Genomic DNA, 16,894 nt, shown 5'->3' on the forward strand with positions numbered 1-16,894 from the left:
CTCTCTCGTCTTACCTCTCATCCATCTTCCAAACACACACATGAGCAGACTAGAGTGGGGAGTATTTTTTAATAATGTCCTGGCCTCCTCTGTCAGATCCACTTCATCTCCATCATCTTGACTCATTTCCACCGTCACTTTATTATCTTTCTGCTTAAGACTAATGGTTCATAGTTTCCTGCTCGGTGACATTTAACGTGAGTGATGTCACTAATTTCAGCTCCTGTTACGTAATCTAATAAAATGTTCTTTTCCATTACATTAAGATAGGCATAGAGCCGCTGTCACTTATTCCTCTTGAGAAATAACCCCCTCAACTCTTAATTATCTTGATTTTGTCATCTAATGTGAACAGAAAGACATATTTTAATCAGCTGGTTTGTTAATGAACAACAGTTATCAGCAGCCATCCTGATAATTCATTCATGTTTTCTCAAATGTTCAGATCAAAGCGTGAAAAAACCATCTGGCGTCGAAATCTGTTAATTAAATTAACTACATCTACAATTAATATGATACATATACTTTTTTTTGGATGCATTGATACATCACTGATAAAAATGCCACCTGTCAGTGTCTGTATAGACCAAAGAATGCCTTTATTCCTCTAAGAACACATAGGCTCTGTAACCTTTATAAATGCAAGTTACTACAGAGACATTAAAGTCAAAAAGCTAAAAACTTAACTTCATATGTTCATATTTATTCATATTTTTCTGCCTTTTCCTGCATAAATCTCTTAAAACACTTCAGCAATTTCCAAAACTACCAAAAAATCTATGATTTTGAGGATTTTAACCCTTTAAACGTCAGTTTGTTTAGATCAGTCTGGGATATGACCAAGATTTTCTAAAATATTGAACCAAGATTAAAAAAATTCAGTTATATTGAAAGTCAATGGGACATTTCTGTCCGCAAATGACTCAAGATGGTAGTAAATTTAAAATCTGATGCTACACAAAAAGGAATAATGAACTCATGTCAGTATTTTAGATAATCTTGGTTAGTTAGTTTCATGGAAAACAACAGTAACAAAAAGTAATCAAACTGGCATTTAAACAGATAAAATCCTTTAAATCATTACAATTTTTGTAGAACAAATTTGAATCAGTTTTTATAGCACTTTTTTTGGAAGTTGACATTTTTGTCCTTAATGACTCTTCATGCTTTTTTTCAGTGTCCTGTTGACCTATTAGAATTTATTTATTGTATTAAATTTCAAACTTTGTGTAGAGAGAGACTTTACTTTTTTTTTTTTTTTTTTTTTTTTTTTAAAAAAAAAAAAAAGAGAGAGACTTTACTACAAAAAGTCAAAATTAAATTTGCCCAAAATGTACAAAAAATGTCCCTAATGATGCACAAGGGTTAATTTTTAGTCTATCATCTCATTTAATCTGATCCCCTCCGTGACATTTAACACGTACAATACAACGACTGATTGACAGGAGACCAGTCTGCAGCGTGCGCGGTCAGACATGGTGGCCTTCCGACTCCATGCAGTGACCATGGTATTGTACAGGAATTTAATAATGTAGGTAGATCATTTTGACTTTGTCATTGTAAACACAGCTCACAGTCCCCCATAAATCCTTAGATATTCATATCTATAAACGGTTTAAGATGAAATTCTTAAAAAATAAATGTGAGTGTCATTGGTCCGTGCAGTTCTTGGTATTTATAGCTATTTATAGCAACATTGTTATTCTGTAGTCTAAAATGAAAAAAGAGAAAGTTAATATTAGACTGAAGTTTTTAGCAGAAAGCTACAAAATCATTGTCTGCTGGAAACAAGTTCTTCTTCTTCTGTTATATGATTAACCATTCGTTCATTAATTAAAGAACCAAAGGCTAATTTACTACTGTAGCTTTTTTCAGTTCTTGGTTTAAGATTAAAAATCAAATGAACTTATTTATTCTTTGTTCTAGAATAGTAATACCAAAATGTGCATGGACCCAGTCCACTTTTACATGTTCCTGAGAAAAGAGAGCCACAGCTGAAGATCTTTGTCCAGTTAGGGCTTTCCTTCTGATTTTATTTTAATTACACAAACCCTGAGTGGAGAGCATTCCTGCAGATGATCCGGATTTATGGACAGACAGTGACTCAACAGGCCACCTTTAGTTTCCAGGTTTTGTCAGAGTCAGCAACAGGATCAGGCTCAGGATCAGGATCAGGAGTGTTTTTGTTTCTGCATGTTTCAGAAAGCTCTTCTGGTCAGTCGCTACCTTTTTTTTTACGGTGTCCCTCGGGAGACTCCGTGCTCTGATTTAATGCAGTGTCCCTCCCGGCGTCATCCACTCAGCTCTGAGCCTCTTTCCCTTTGCAGATACTCTCATGTTGAGTGAGGCTCAGGCTGCATCACAGTGATGCTGAACTGGACTGAGTATCCACTGGATACCAGCTCAGCCAGCACACCCACCATACTGCACGCTGCATAGAAATATAATATAAAATCATAAAATCATATTATATTTCTATATAAATAGATTGTTGGATGGATGGATAGACAGACAGAGTTACACAGTAGAGTAAAATTGGCCATTTGAATTTGAAAGAATATAAAACATAATAGAAAGGAAATAGAAATATAGAGACATTCTGTATTTACAGTGTGGAATGGGATGAATGAATATAAAAAGCAGATTCATTTGTGCAAAAAATGGATGGATGGATCAGTCAAATAGGAATTAAATGACTGGTATTAAATCAGACCAGTTGGTGTTGATCTCATCTGGATTCAGTCATTAATTGTTCTGCTTTGTTGCATAAAACAGATTTAATTTGACCGTGTGTTGTTGGAAGCATCACAGACTCGTGGCTTTGACCAGAAGTGTTTCCTTTCCTGTCCATTATTTTTCCTGTGGAGGAGGAAGATTTACTGAGTTTGTGTTTTTTATGAATCTGTGAGTTCTGAAGAAGCAGGAAGATGTTTTTTTTGGGGGCTGTATAATGTTTCTGTGAGTCTGGACCAGCTTTTATCTAGTGGTGACATAACCCTGATGATGTCAGAGTCAGGTTATGTCAGTTTGGATGTCAGCGGAGGGGGTGGGTCTAGGGGAGAGGGGGTGGGGGCGCCGTGATGCTGCATTGTGGGAGATTCATCAGGGTGGACTTCTTATTATTATGATTCTGATTCTCCTCCTTCTTGCCTCCTCGTCCTCTGATTCTCCTCCTCAGCTTCAATTTTCTTTTTTTTTCTGTTTCTCATTTCAGCCTCCAACCCCCCACCCCCCCCCCCCCCCCCCCCCCCCCCCCCCCCTCCCCCACCCATCCATCCTCTCTCCTCCACCGTCTCACCATCTCCATCGAGTCTCACAAACACACACTTTTGCTCCGTCTGCTTCCTCCTGGCTCATCTAGTAAATTATTCACTCGTACTCCTTTTCATCCTCCTCCTTTATCACTCTCAGGTCTCCCCCAGCCTCTCTCCCCCTCTCTCCCCTCTCTCCCCCCGCCTCTCGTTTTTCCACCTTCTCAGCAAACCACAGTGTCTTTTCACCTTGTGCACGTATTTTTCCTCTTTCCCTCGTTGCGTCCCTCCACTTTCATCTGTGTTCACGCGTCCTCCGTCCCTGTGGAGGAAAATAAAATATTACGGTGGTGGTGGTGGTGGTGGTGGTGGTGGTGGGGGTCGTGACGCTGGCTCGTGCACGGCTCTGCTGCAAGGTTAGCGGAGGACAGCAGCTACAGACAGACACAGACACACACATACTGAAATCTGATGTCGACACTTAAGATTATGTCGATAGCTTGTGGTTGACAAACGTGGAATACGGCAAGATGAAGCCAATTTAGAGGAAGTCTGCAGCTGGTAGAAGAGAAGGACAACAGGCATGAGAGTTTATACCTGTAGAGGGCAAAGCTGTAACCACACTGCAAAAAAAAAATAAAAAAATTAAATAATTCAATTAGAACAATTAGAGTTTCACACTAAAAACCAGTAGATTTGTGTTGATCCAAGGAAAATGTGACCAGAGCGGTTTAGTCAGTATCAGTAGCTGATTGATCTGGACTGGATTTCATCTCTTTAGAAACTTTAGAGTTGTGCTAGTTCTCATTTTAAGCTTCAACTGAACCAAGAACCAGGAAGAAAATGTCAAGAACAATCAGAAGAATGATCCTGGTTTAGGTTTGTGCAGTGTAGACGGTCTCCAGCCTGTTTGGAGTCAAAGAAGTTTGGATCAAGTCCCAGAGACTTCAGATTTTACTGCTTTATAGTTTTCTATAGAGTTGAATATAGAGTAGAATCTTAGACGTTATCATCACCGACCTTTAAAAACGCACCGAGTGAAAGTGTAGAACGTAAAGTCCTCCTCTAAAGTCTCCAGAAATAACAGGAAGAAAATGACATCAGGTTTTAAATGGTGGCTAAATACCTGCCTTCCCTTTGTTCACTTTCCTTGTTTAGTTGAATTTATTGTGCTCAGAGAAGAGTTGGATTTTAAAGCCTGAAACCAACACAAAGTAAAAGAAGAAGAAGAAGAAGTAGCTGTTGCTCTTGTCTGGGTTCATCTAAAACCTTTAGAGTTGTGCTAGTTCTCATTTTAAGCTTCAACTGAACCGAGAACCAGGAAGAAAACCTCAAGAACACGTTGGAACAGATGATTAAGATCATTTAAGGATGAGCTTATTTTACTTTGATTCATAATATTTCATCTTAGTTTGATTTGAGGTCGATGATAAACTGCGTTTGCAGCTCGTTCTGTTTCTGAGTTGCCTGCATCAGCTCCTCAGCTGCCAAGTGGCTCTAAATCAATGTTTATACAAAGATACGAGTTTCTTTCACCATCTGAGTCAGCGTTAAGAGCAGCGATGAGATTAGAGTCAGGTGATTGTCCTGGGACGTGAATAAAAACACAGATCATTCTAAAGTAGAGCATCCAGACCGTTATTGTAACGTTATACATATTTGTGGAGGTTAAAGCTGCTAATAGGTCTGTGACAGTATCATTTGAGCTTTAAGAATTTCACAAGTGCATCTCGACGGACTTTAAGCGGCGCTGTGTTTCCCTCTGAGTCTTTTTCTCCTAAGAGTTAAAAACAAAAAGAAGCTTTGGAGGATTTGAACAGATAAAGTTGCATCATTTAAGAGGCTTGGACAGTGATCGGAGCCCTGCTGAGACACACGAACTACAGCCACACACACATCTCCAGCTCACTGACAGAAAGAAAAAGAAAGTTCTAAAGGAAGAAGCTGTGGGAAAACCTTTTAATCCTGCAACATGTTGTAGTTCATATAACAGAAACCAGTCAGTAAAGGAGACACGGAGATCTGTGCACACATGTTGAAATTTTAGTCAACATTTAAAACTCAGTCTTTGTGGTTTATAGCACTTTACAGTCTGATGAGTTTTTTTCTGGCTGAGATGTTTGAGCTGTGAAGTACTGGACGGGTTTATTCTCACATTCTGCTACTGACTGGGAGAGATTTCTCCTGATGAACCCGTCAACCTGCAGCAGCTGCAGGAATTCACGGCATCGTGGTCGTATGTGCAGAAACTGAAACGTTGAAGCTGGTGATGAGTAGAAACTTCGCTCCAGCTCCATCATTTCAGACGCAGGATTGATTCAGCTCTGATCAAGTGCGTCCGTTATGAACCACCGTGATTAATCTGTGTTCAGATGATGCATGTTCTTGAAGATTAATAATATTCATCCGTTTGATTGGCTTCTCTGTGTCACCTTTCAGGACTTCCCAGGATGTTTTGAGTCATTTTATCGAGAAGTATAGAAAGTAATGCAGGTGCAGTCACAGAGACGTTCTTCTAGTCCAGTGGAGGCGGACTCATCTTCTTCTCCTCTCATCTCTTCCTCCAGAGGTTTAGCTTCGTGTCTTTGCCCACTGACGTCCTGGAGATCGAGGTGAAGGACAAGTTTGCTAAGAGCCGTCCCATCATCAAGCGCTTCCTGGGGAAGCTGTCCGTCCCCGTGCAGAGGCTGCTGGAGAAACACGCCATCGGGTAAAAACAAGACTCTTAAATCTGTTCCCACATAAACCGAGATGAAGCATGTGAGTGGTTGTTGGTTCTCTGATTTTATCTCTCTTTTTAGTTTTTCCTGCTTTTTCCAGGCTGCTTTTCTAATGCATCACTCTCTGTTTGGTCCCCAGGGACCGAGTCGTGAGTTACTCCCTGGGTCGCAGGTTACCCACAGATCATGTCTGTGGTCAGCTGCAGTTCCGCTTCGAGCTGACCTCCTCCATTCATCCAGGTACACGAGGCGTTAGGCCACTTCCTCCACATCCACATCTTCAACCAGGCCCTGCACTTTATTATCTCATCCAACTTCCAGCTTTGAAACGTTGTTGTGTCCAGATCCTAGTTCAAGCTGTAGTGAGTTGTAAACTTTTCATCAGGGGGAACGTCAGCTACTCACTCAGCTGGAGGTTTAAGTCCGTCATTATGTTTGCAGCGTTTGTATTTCAGTGCTGCACAGAGAAACTGTAACTGACCAATCAATACAGTTATAAGTTATATGAGAGTTTTTTGTTATCTACATCATAACAGAATATAGATAGTCATATATATATATATATATACAGTTTTAAGGAACTAAATGAAACTCTGTATCCAGATTAAAAATAAAAAGTGTGTAATTTTGTCCTTTTAAAGTTCAGTTACAGAATCAATTTTAAATTAAATATAAACATTCATTTCTAACTCAAAGTAGCATTCACACTATTTTAACGCTGCACTGTTTGTTTCTAGTTATCAAGTGTGTAAAAAAGGTTTTATTTAAGCTTCAGTGTCTCCTGAGGGAGGTGATGTGAGTTCACCTGTGCAGCCACTAATCCTGCAGAGTAACGAGTCCACCGCTCTGATCGGCTGCAGGAGACTGGAGAAGGAGCTCAATGCAACAGGAAGGCAGCTGCCCAGTGAATCTGATTCTTTGTTCTCAGATGATGAGGAGGTGTCTCTGGTGATAGAGCCTCCCTGTCCCGAGGGGGGAGGCGCAGCAGACGCCGACGATGCTGCTGACGACACGCTGAGCGTGGGCCCCGACATGCCCGACCTCCCCCTGGACGCCCCGCCCGACCACGACACCTCAGCACAGCCGGCCTCCACGCCTGAGGAGGTCGAGCCCGGGGAGAAGGAGGAGGGTGAGGAGGAGAGCACAGTCAGGGAGGAGCCCCCGGCTTCTGATCCACAGGTGGAGCAGCAGGAGGAAGGACAGGAGGAGGAGGAGGAGGAGGAGGAGGAGGAGGGGAACTCACCTGAACAGCAGGAGGAGAGCAGCGCAGGGAGAGGAGAGGAGGGGGCAACAGAGGAGAGGCAGCAGGGGGGAGGAGAGGAGGAGTCGACTCAAGAAGCTGAGGAGGAGGAGGTGACGGCAGAAGGAGGAGCAGAGGAGGAAAGACGGCCGGGGCCTGAGTCTGACGGCCCTGAAGCAGCAGCAGTGGCGCAGGATGAGGAGGCTCCCTCAGAGCCAAACACCTTCTCCCAGGATGCACCTGCAGACCCAGGACCCGAGGACGCCCCGCAGGAGACGAGGGAGGGAGGAGAAAGAAGCTCTGCCCCCTGCTCCTGCCAGTCCCTCTTCTCCAACTACAACTGCTCGGCTCCTTCGCGCCGCAAGAACCGGCCCTGCTCCCTCCCGGTGTCCGAGCTGGAGACGGTGATAGCGTCGGCCTGCGGAGAGCCGGAGACGCCGCGCTCACACTACATCCGCATCCACCACCTCCTCCACAGCCTCCCCTCGGCCCAGCAGAGGCCTCCCAGCCAGGAGGAGGAGGAGCCGGGAGGGGAGGAGGGCAATACCAGCAGCACGCTGGACAACAACGACACATCGCCCACACTTAAGACCTCCAAAGAGGAGGAGGAGGAGGAGGAAGAGGAGGAGGATACAACCCACTCTCCCTCTCAGGTACCTGCACATGAAACACACTCATAGGAAACTCTGAGGGATGTTAATGTGCAGAAGTTTATTTATGAAGGTTTTTACACATTTTCCCTCAAATACTCTGCTCACACTGACTGCGTGTCGTTTATCTGCTGTTTAATCCTGTGTTCATGTCCGTCTCTTTTATTTTTTATTCTCATATAATCACTAATCAGTTTGACATGATTCTTCACTGAATGATTCATTTTTCAGCCTGTTCTCTTTCCATGTGTATTTCAACAGGGCTGCATGAACTCACTGATTCTTTCAGGTCCATGAAACCTCTGAGTTTAGTTATATTTAATACAGTTTATGTGCTGCTCACAAACGGGCCTAAGCCCTAATGGAAACAGAGGAAACAAAAGGTCTTTAAAGAATCTAAGGATGTCCTGATCAAGTTTTTTTTTTTTTTGCCTCCTGATCTGATCTTAAATGTCCTAAAGTTGGTTGTTCTCTGCTCCAGAAAAGTTCTGGTCCTCCAACGCTGCCATAAACTCCCTGACCCTCTCTGGAAGACTCGTCTTACACATTGTGTCCCATGATTTTAAGTCTTCTTTGGGTTTTTTTTGGCAGCTTTGACACTAGTTAGCAGTTTTAGTTTATGGTTGACATGAAATAAAGAACTAGAAAAGGTCGGGCTTGACTGAAATCCGATCATTTTAAAAATGAAGTCTGAAAACCCACCTTTTCACCGTGGCCTTCCCCGTCATTCTTAGTTTGCCTTCCCTCTGTTCGTCTTCACTGCTTCTCCCCACGCTTACTTATGTTAAGTGTCTTGGATACTTTGATTATAGAAATTCAAGTTCTTCTTTTCCCTAAACTAAGCTAAAAGCTGCTATCTGGAGCCTTATGCACATACATCCTGGTCCTACTAATCTAACTTTCCACCAGAAACCGAATAGATCCTATGTTTGTGTTCCTGCAGGTCCCAGAGTGTCCAGGCCCCTGCTGCCGGCGCACGCTGCCCCGCAGCCTTTCCATCGAACGCCTCTCTGAGCTGAACCAGCTCCTGGAGGGTGAAGGAGGAGGAGGAGGAGGAGGAGGAGGAGGAGGACATGCAGCGGTCAGGAGGATCTCTCCGTCCTGCCTGGAGAGCGAGGAGGTGGACTCCAGTAACAGCGGAGGGAGACGAGTCGGAGGCAGCACCCAGAGACCGCCGGGGGAAAACGAATGCGAGTTCTGCGACACCTCCTGCTACAGCACCTCCTGCTACAGCACCTCCTGTTACAGCACCTCCTGCTACAGCAACTCGGGCTACGAGGGGAGGGGTCGCTTCTGCAGCCACACCCGCCTCTCCTCCGTGGACAGCAACCGGCTCTCGGGCAGCACCGTGTTCTCGTCCCAGGACGAGGAGGACGAGGACGAGGAGAGCGCCTTCGAGTCGGTGCCGGATGGCGGCTGCAGCCCCGAGGGTCCGGAGGCCGGCGGCTCGGGAGGAGAGAGGAGGAGGGGGAGATGGAAGGAGGCCAGGAGAGGAGAGCAGGGGGAGACGGCTGTGGCCGGGCCCAGTGACAGGAACAGCATTGGTGAGAATCAAACATTGTGTGTAACAAACTCAACCTGACGCCTTATTTGTGTTTGCAAAAATCTCTAAAAATCCTCCTATTTAGGACAAAGTAACTGATGCTGTTCATGAACATGTTGGAGCTCATTCATGGTCTCGGTCTCTTTTCAAAGACGAGACTCTGAAGTTTCTATCACAAAAATCAGAATCACTCTAAGTGGTTTAGTTCTGGAGGAATCAAAGTTGGAACACAGTTAAAAAATAAGTAATAATAATAATAATAATTCCCCTGAATTAGGGCTGCACGATAAATCATAAAAAAATCACACATACACGTGTTCTCATTTCTAAACACAACGATTCTTAAGCATTTTATTTCACGAGCGGCATCACAAACAAATGCTCCCATTTCTTCACGGACTTTTTCAAGCGCCCCTAAAGGCAGCACTGCCGCTGACTCCTCCCTCCACATGTGATAAAGCGTCTGTACAACACGTGATTCCGTCGGTGGAGGAAGCGTGTGTGGAAACAGTGACGGAGAGAAGCAGAGAGAAGTCAGCGGTAAACAGAGTTAAATGGAGGGCGAAGGGTAGTGGCAACAAACATTTTGTAAAAAAATCGTGCCAAAGAATCGTGATCTCAGTCACTTTTTTTCCTTTTTTTGTGCAGCCCTAACCTGAATATATTTGTGTTGGTTGAATCCTGTAATAACTTTTGTCAATGAAAGTAGAAGAAAATTTACTCACAGTGTCCAGAGCTCTGATTGGCTTAAAAGGACACTGCCGTCCCATGAACCACTCAGAGGAACGATAGAGGGTTAAACATTGATTTCATTCACATATGACAAATTATGTCGGTAACACACGTTCAGATCATCCGGAAATCAGAGTGAAAAAGAGAAGAAAAGGGAGAAGCATAATTAAAAGATGCTTAAAAGACAAATAATTCAAAAAACAGACAGATAGATAGATAGATAGATAGATAGATAGATAGATAGATAGATAGATAGATAGTCATAGTGTACTAGTGTACTGTATTTGTGCATTTTACATGATGTCTTTTATGGACTGTGGTAGAAAAGTAGGTCACACACACACACACACACACACACACACACACACACACACACACACACTTGCAGAAACTAAATTGCAGAAATTCTCCTCCTGTAAAGTGCAGTCAGAACGCTGACAGGTTTCTTCTTTCTGTTTCTATTCCGACAACACAAACGATTTCTAAAAAATGCTGTTTGAGCTTTTCTTTGTTGCTCTGATCAGACCTCATGGAGCCGTTTGTTTCACTCATATTTTAGTGTGTGATTATGGGGGAACGACTCCTTTACTCTTTGTGCTGTTTTGAGAGTTTTCTCCATATCTTGAAGTCGGTGCCTCTCGTTTTCTGATCACGCAGTCAAATGATTGTGGATGTGGGTGTTTGGCGTCTCCTTTAGCTTGATGTGACCAGCAGGTGGCAGAGTAACCTAGGACGTGAGTGAGTAACACTGTTTTCAGAGTCAGCGGTGGGTTATTATTTGTGTTGGCTCTGTGGGTTTGAGCTGGACGTCAGCTGCTTCGCTGGAAGGAGGAGGCGATGAAAGGCCCTGCAGCCTCGCGCTGAATAGATCTCATCTCCAGCACGTTCCCATCTCAAAGCATCCTGCGTGCACTTCCACTTTGCATTAACGAGCATTTTCCAAACATCCGGATCACATGTTCACTCACAAATGCCATTTACGTCGCTGATGGAGAAGCTGCCAGCGACTAATTCAAAACAGGCCGCTGTCAGCCAATCAGCATGAAACGCAGGGTCACATCAGCAGCTAAAGACCCAGATTTTATCCTCAGGTGTTTGTGGAGACTAGAAAGAGCTAAAAGGAGAATTCTACTCCATGTCCATAATGCTAATGCTGCTCACACATCTGGTATTCACGTTCCTACAGATGTGTAATTAATTTGATCCTTGTGAAGGCTCCCGTTCATCCAGTTTTTCTCTTCTTTCATCTCTTATATCTGCATCGTGACTGCGCTTTCTAGGATTTTCTCCCAGAACTTTCCTTTGTCCACACGCTCAGGGCACAGTCAGCCCTTTAGCCGAGCACAGTTAGCTTTTTCCTCCCTGAAATCTGAATAAATTACTCAGATGAGCGGCGGAACCTCTTTTAGGTAACAGACGTTTTATTTTTCTTTGTTGATCGTCACATTTTTTGGGTATTTTTGCATGAAAAACTATTTCATTCACTGATCATCAACTAAACTTTATAGCTTTAGTTTCCTGCCACATGCACAACAAATCACCTGCATCAACTTTAACCTGGACGGCAGAACCCAACTAGATTCTTTATTACATGTAAAATTCATAACATCCACTTAAAGCATCATGTTACCTATACCTTTACGCATAGTAACTAGGGATATTTTTGACTATGCAACACCTAAGGATGCACACTTACATATGTAGGACCTATAAATGATTGTGTTATGGACAAGGACAGATATTATTAACTGCTAGCAAGAAGGAAATAACACGAAAGTGGCAGAAACTGAGAAGGAGCTCGTTTCTTTAGAACAATGGTGGGAAATTATAGGAGGAGATTTTGGAGAAAACCATCAATCAACTCAGACTTAAAAAATGGAAGAAATAAATTCATGATTCATAAGAGTGAGATACTAAGATACTAGCTCTGCTTAATTTACAGGAGCTTTTTATTTGTACTTGACGTTGACCTCTACTGTACGAACATTTCGAAAATGTTCGTCTACAACCTCAGTCTCCACACATTTAACTTTCCAACCACAGAATGAGAGAATCCCTGAGGATTCTGGCCTCACATGCTTAATTGTGAGCTTAATGTAGCGTTTCCATACGTACATTTACTGCCACGTTTCAGTCGTTTCCTTCTCTGCTCTCGATAGAACCTCCCCAGTCTCGTGGTAATCTGTCCCGTCCTGTCTCTCTGGTGTCCCGTAGGCTCAGGCTTCTCCCCTCCTGTTGGCCATCTTCCAGTCCTGCGACCCAGCCATGACCTAAACCATTTTCCTGCTGCCACTGATCAAGCCTTACCTCCAAGTAAGAACCAGCTGCTCCCCAGTCTTACTCTGGAGTCCCAGTCCATCAGTGTGCCGTGGATGTTTGTGTGTGCATGCTGCTTTCTAACCATCCTCCATCTCCTCCTCCATCTCATTCCTCATCCTTGCTTCACCTTTAAATGGGCGGCTCCACCCCCTGTCTGCTGCTCTCTGCTGCTGGCTTTGCTCTCAGTGTTGGATATTTGGGTTTTCTGCTTGTCTTTGCTGATTCAGAGAAGGAGGACCAGCTCCTCGAAGACTCAAACTACACTTGGTTGTAACATCACCATCCAACGCAGAGTCTCTGATACAGTTAATTTACACAGAGGAAACAGACTCAACTGAGATCTGCACAAATAATCTTACACTCGTTTAAATCTGCTCGTCCTTCCAGCTGCAGTATTTGAACTTTTAGTTGGTGCCGTCCACCATCTTGAAACCAGTTCTGAGACACTTCACAATAATTTTCTTTACCATTCAGGAAATACTAACGTAACATGTCACTGAATCAAATTTTCGCACAATTTACATCCAGTGTAGATATTTAAAGGTTTATTTTCTTAATAAATGCAAAACTATTTAAATTACTCATGGAGGAAGTAGCAGATGCGACTGTAATCCGTCTCCAAAAGGCAGAGTTTGACCTTTTCCTCAGTCACAGAAGAGACTGAAGGTCCTGAGGCTGAAGCCTCGGCTCCACCTGTCACAGGTCTTGGCGCTGTCGCTGGATCGATGAGGATCTGGTGTTTTCTTCATGGCACCAAACCAGGAGCTGGGTTTTTCCATTGCCAGTATAATCAGTGAAGTCTTTTGTGGTCTTGATGCATTATGTCTGTATTTCGTGTATTAGCCTTTAAACAGGGCTGAGTCAGAGTCAGAGTAAATAACTCGTTTTATTAATGAGCACATTCTTAGCGCTGCAGTAGAGATATTCATTTTTAAAATGATTGGATTAGTAACAGGCTTCAGACAAGCTGGATGTCCGTGCAGCATGAAAATCACCGTCTTCTGTTTTAAGGGAGGTTGGCTAGCAGCAAAGTTACCAAAAATCCAAAAAGACGTTTGGTGAGGTGGTAGTAGGAGGTCATCATTCAATACTGCCAACGATAAAATGACTGAACAGAATTCACGGAGTCCACTCAGGTCAAAGGCTGCAGCCAAACAACAACAGGAGAAGAGAAATGTTCCTGGAGACTAATTCTTCAGGGAGGGTTAGGGAGTTTATGGCAGCGCTGGAGAACCAGAACATTTCTGGAGTAGAGAACACAAGGTACGAGCTCCTCTCCACATTAACTCTGACTGGAAGATTTATCGGACTGAATCCAGTCGACTCTAGAAAATACTTTAGGAAGCTACAGGGGAGAACGTTTAATGATGTTGGTTGATGCTGAATATTAAAAGATCAGTGTCGGATCTCTAGAGATGAGTCTGCAAACGGGAACAATGTGGAAAAACTGTCCCCACATGGATGAGGACCTAACTTGGAAAACCCAGCACCACTGGACTCATCAGGGAGGCTTAGACAGACAGATTTATTGGTCTGAATCCCGTTGACTCTACGAGAAGACAAGGAAAGACTTTAGGGATCGACAGGAGACCAACTCTAGGACATTTAACACCAGATCAGGACTCAGCGTTAACAGATCGATACCGGATCCAGACGTCCCTGGTAGCAAGTGGCTTTGGTCTAATTCTCCTCCATATTTCTGTTGGCACAGACTGGGAAGCTCGCGTCGACAGCCACGGCAGAGTTTTCTACGTGGACCACGTCAACCGGACCACGACCTGGCAGAGACCGAGCCACGGAGGCAAGTGTAGCCACGGCATCCCCCGCTCTGGATCCACCCAGCAGATGGAGCAGCTCAACCGGAGGTCAGCCCCCACTCAATGTCACTCTGATCTCCGGTCTGTCAGCAACATTTAAGACATATAATGAAATGTAAAGAAAGTAAAATGAGTTAAATGTTCTAAATGTAGACTTGGGCAGCAGGAGATGGGAGTTGCAGGTTGTCATGGAGATGCAGATGTTTTATTATCATCGATGTTGGCGCAAAACTCTCAGTCTTTACTAATAGAAGCTTTAGTGTTAATAAAATACACTTAATACAATACAATGAATTTAAGAAAAAAAATATAAAATAGTTGAGTAAAGTTCTATTTTTGGTCTTTCAAGTTTTCAGGTAAAGCCAGAAACTGTGAAAAACAGCTGTGATTTTATTTTTTGGTTTTTAAATGAAATGAAAAATAAACTTTTTTATTATTCTCTCGTCTAAGATGAAGTTAATATTAGATGTGATTTAAAAAATATAATTGAACAAAGTCAAAAATTGAAAACTAGCTGTATTATTCTTAAATGAAGCAGGAAGTGGTCTCCTCCATGGTGAACACTGGTCCAGGTTTCTCTGGTCCAGGAAGTAGTCTCCTCCATGGTGAAGACTGGTCCAGGTTTCTCTGGTCCAAGTCTAAATAAACCTGGTTCTTCTCCAGATTCACAAATGCTCAGAGAGAAATTCAGATGACTTGTGATCACTTGTGTCAGAAAGACCAACAGAAAAGAACTGAAGAATCCTCTTCTTCTTCTTCTGCTACAAAAAATTCTGCTTTCATATGAATCTAATAACCACTGGTTCTCCTTTGCTTCTCTTTCTGGTTTATTTTTTTTGTAGATTAAAGGAGGTTTTATATACTTTTAAATTGAAAGTCTTATAAAGTCTTATGTATTTATTTATTGTGTTAAAGTCTAAAACCAAACTTGAAATACCAAAGAGCACGTGGACCATGTCTGGGATCACTGGACATAGTTATTTTAATCCTTTTCTTTTCTTTTTGGTTTGGAAGTGGGGTTAGGAAGTAAACCGCTAAGGATAAAGGAGTGTGAACGGTTCTGCTCGTATGGTTCTTTTATGGCGTTCTGCTGACACCTGGTGCCTGGAATAGGAACTCAACCCAAGCGGTGCAGTGCACAAAGAGACAAATGCTAATGGAAAAACATGCAAGACGTTCCAAAGCACCTGAGTATATGTGAAGAGGTACCACAGAACCATTTATCCTGCAGGTACCAGAACATCCAGAGGACCATGGCCACCGAGGAGGAGGGCGGGGGTCCGAGGTTGGAGCGCAGCGGCAGCACCGAGACTGATTCAGATTCTCCTCCGACAGGTACAACACCTAACAACTTACAAACAGACTGAGGAGAGGAGAGGAGCTCCTCCTCTGGTGTGGTGGCTTGTTTTGAGACGAGTGGTTTCAACATCGAAGGAATAATTCTGCCTCCACATTTTTTAAGTTTTAAAAAGTTAAATACTGGAGACGTGCTTTTAAAGTTTTATTTGCAGCCAGGAGTCAATACATGAACTTCAGTATTAAGTACAGAATCCACTGGATTCACTTTTATACAGTAGATCCTGCCCTAGGATGGAAACAATTAGGAAATGCCTAAAATACATAAAATCCTCCATAAGAGGAAATATTTTGCTCGACATTATTAAATTTACCACAGCAACATTTTACAGTTGCAATTAAACTCATACTGAGATGCTGTATAAAGTTTCCAGTAATAGAGAGAAGGTTCCAGATCCTTTAGACTGTATAAATACGTACAAAAATACTTGACTATGTCAGTATCAGCGAGAAAAATACCTTTGAAACATTCAGTATTTTGCTTAAGATTAAATAAATCAAGATTGTAATACTAATATATTTAATATCTGCTGTTTGTTGAAAAATCAGTTTGTAACCTGAATAAATTACCAAAACTGACAGAAAAACAATGTACAAAAGGTTTATGTCTCACTAATCGTTTAACTTCCATGAAAAAGAATATCGTCAAGTAACGTGCAAGTACTTCAAATGTGTACTTAGCGCTCAGGCATCATCTGGCCGTCATTTTGACTGTGTTTTTTGTAACAACATATCTCTACACCAAGTTTGAAATAAAAAAAAGGTCAACAAAGCTCTATCATTTATTATCATTATAATAATATCATTATAAAAGCAGATTAATATCACATTATTACACAATATCACAATATTAAAAATGTCGTCACAGATAAAAAAAAATCTACAAAAAAACAAAAATTCAATGATTTTGAGGATTTTAACAAAGTTTGCTTTTTACTTAAAGTCTATGTTGTTTTTCCTGAATTAAATTTAAAAAAGTGTTATTTTCTGTAAAACTAATGTTGGGGGCTGGGGCATTTTTTTTTTTTTAAATCACTCTTGGATATGACCAAGATTATCTAGAATGTAGACTTGATTGCATTATTAGTTTTGTGCAGCATCAGATTTAAAATGTGCTACTAAAACCCATTAACTTCCATTATAACCACATATTTTAATATCTCCCATAACACAATATAATCATTCATTCTGCAATATTAGGGTTTAATTTAAGAGAAAAATAGTCACAAATTGTCCTATTACAGGGCCTATGCATGAAAGTTTTGT

General features: G+C 42.3%; 1 protein-coding gene across 4 annotated transcripts in view; it reads left to right on the forward strand.

Moving 5' to 3' along the window:
* LOC124995797 (E3 ubiquitin-protein ligase HECW1) overlaps positions 1-16,894 on the forward strand; it is a 57,715-nt gene that overhangs the window by 23,774 nt on the left and 17,047 nt on the right. For 2 of the 4 annotated variants that reach the window (XM_047568476.1, XM_047568475.1), the window contains 7 exons: positions 5,819-5,961; positions 6,111-6,211; positions 6,900-7,864; positions 8,805-9,405; positions 12,351-12,449; positions 14,167-14,320; positions 15,504-15,607. In XM_047568476.1, coding sequence (XP_047424432.1) covers positions 5,819-5,961; positions 6,111-6,211; positions 6,900-7,864; positions 8,805-9,405; positions 12,351-12,449; positions 14,167-14,320; positions 15,504-15,607 — 2,167 coding nt within the window. The remainder of the gene's footprint in view (positions 1-5,818; positions 5,962-6,110; positions 6,212-6,899; positions 7,865-8,804; positions 9,406-12,350; positions 12,450-14,166; positions 14,321-15,503; positions 15,608-16,894) is intronic. The other 2 variants (XM_047568478.1, XM_047568477.1) reach the window with 1 other exon arrangement.

This window comes from Mugil cephalus, chromosome 18 (genome assembly GCF_022458985.1).
Source record: "Mugil cephalus isolate CIBA_MC_2020 chromosome 18, CIBA_Mcephalus_1.1, whole genome shotgun sequence".
In the NCBI taxonomy this organism is placed as follows: Eukaryota; Metazoa; Chordata; class Actinopteri; order Mugiliformes; family Mugilidae; genus Mugil; species Mugil cephalus.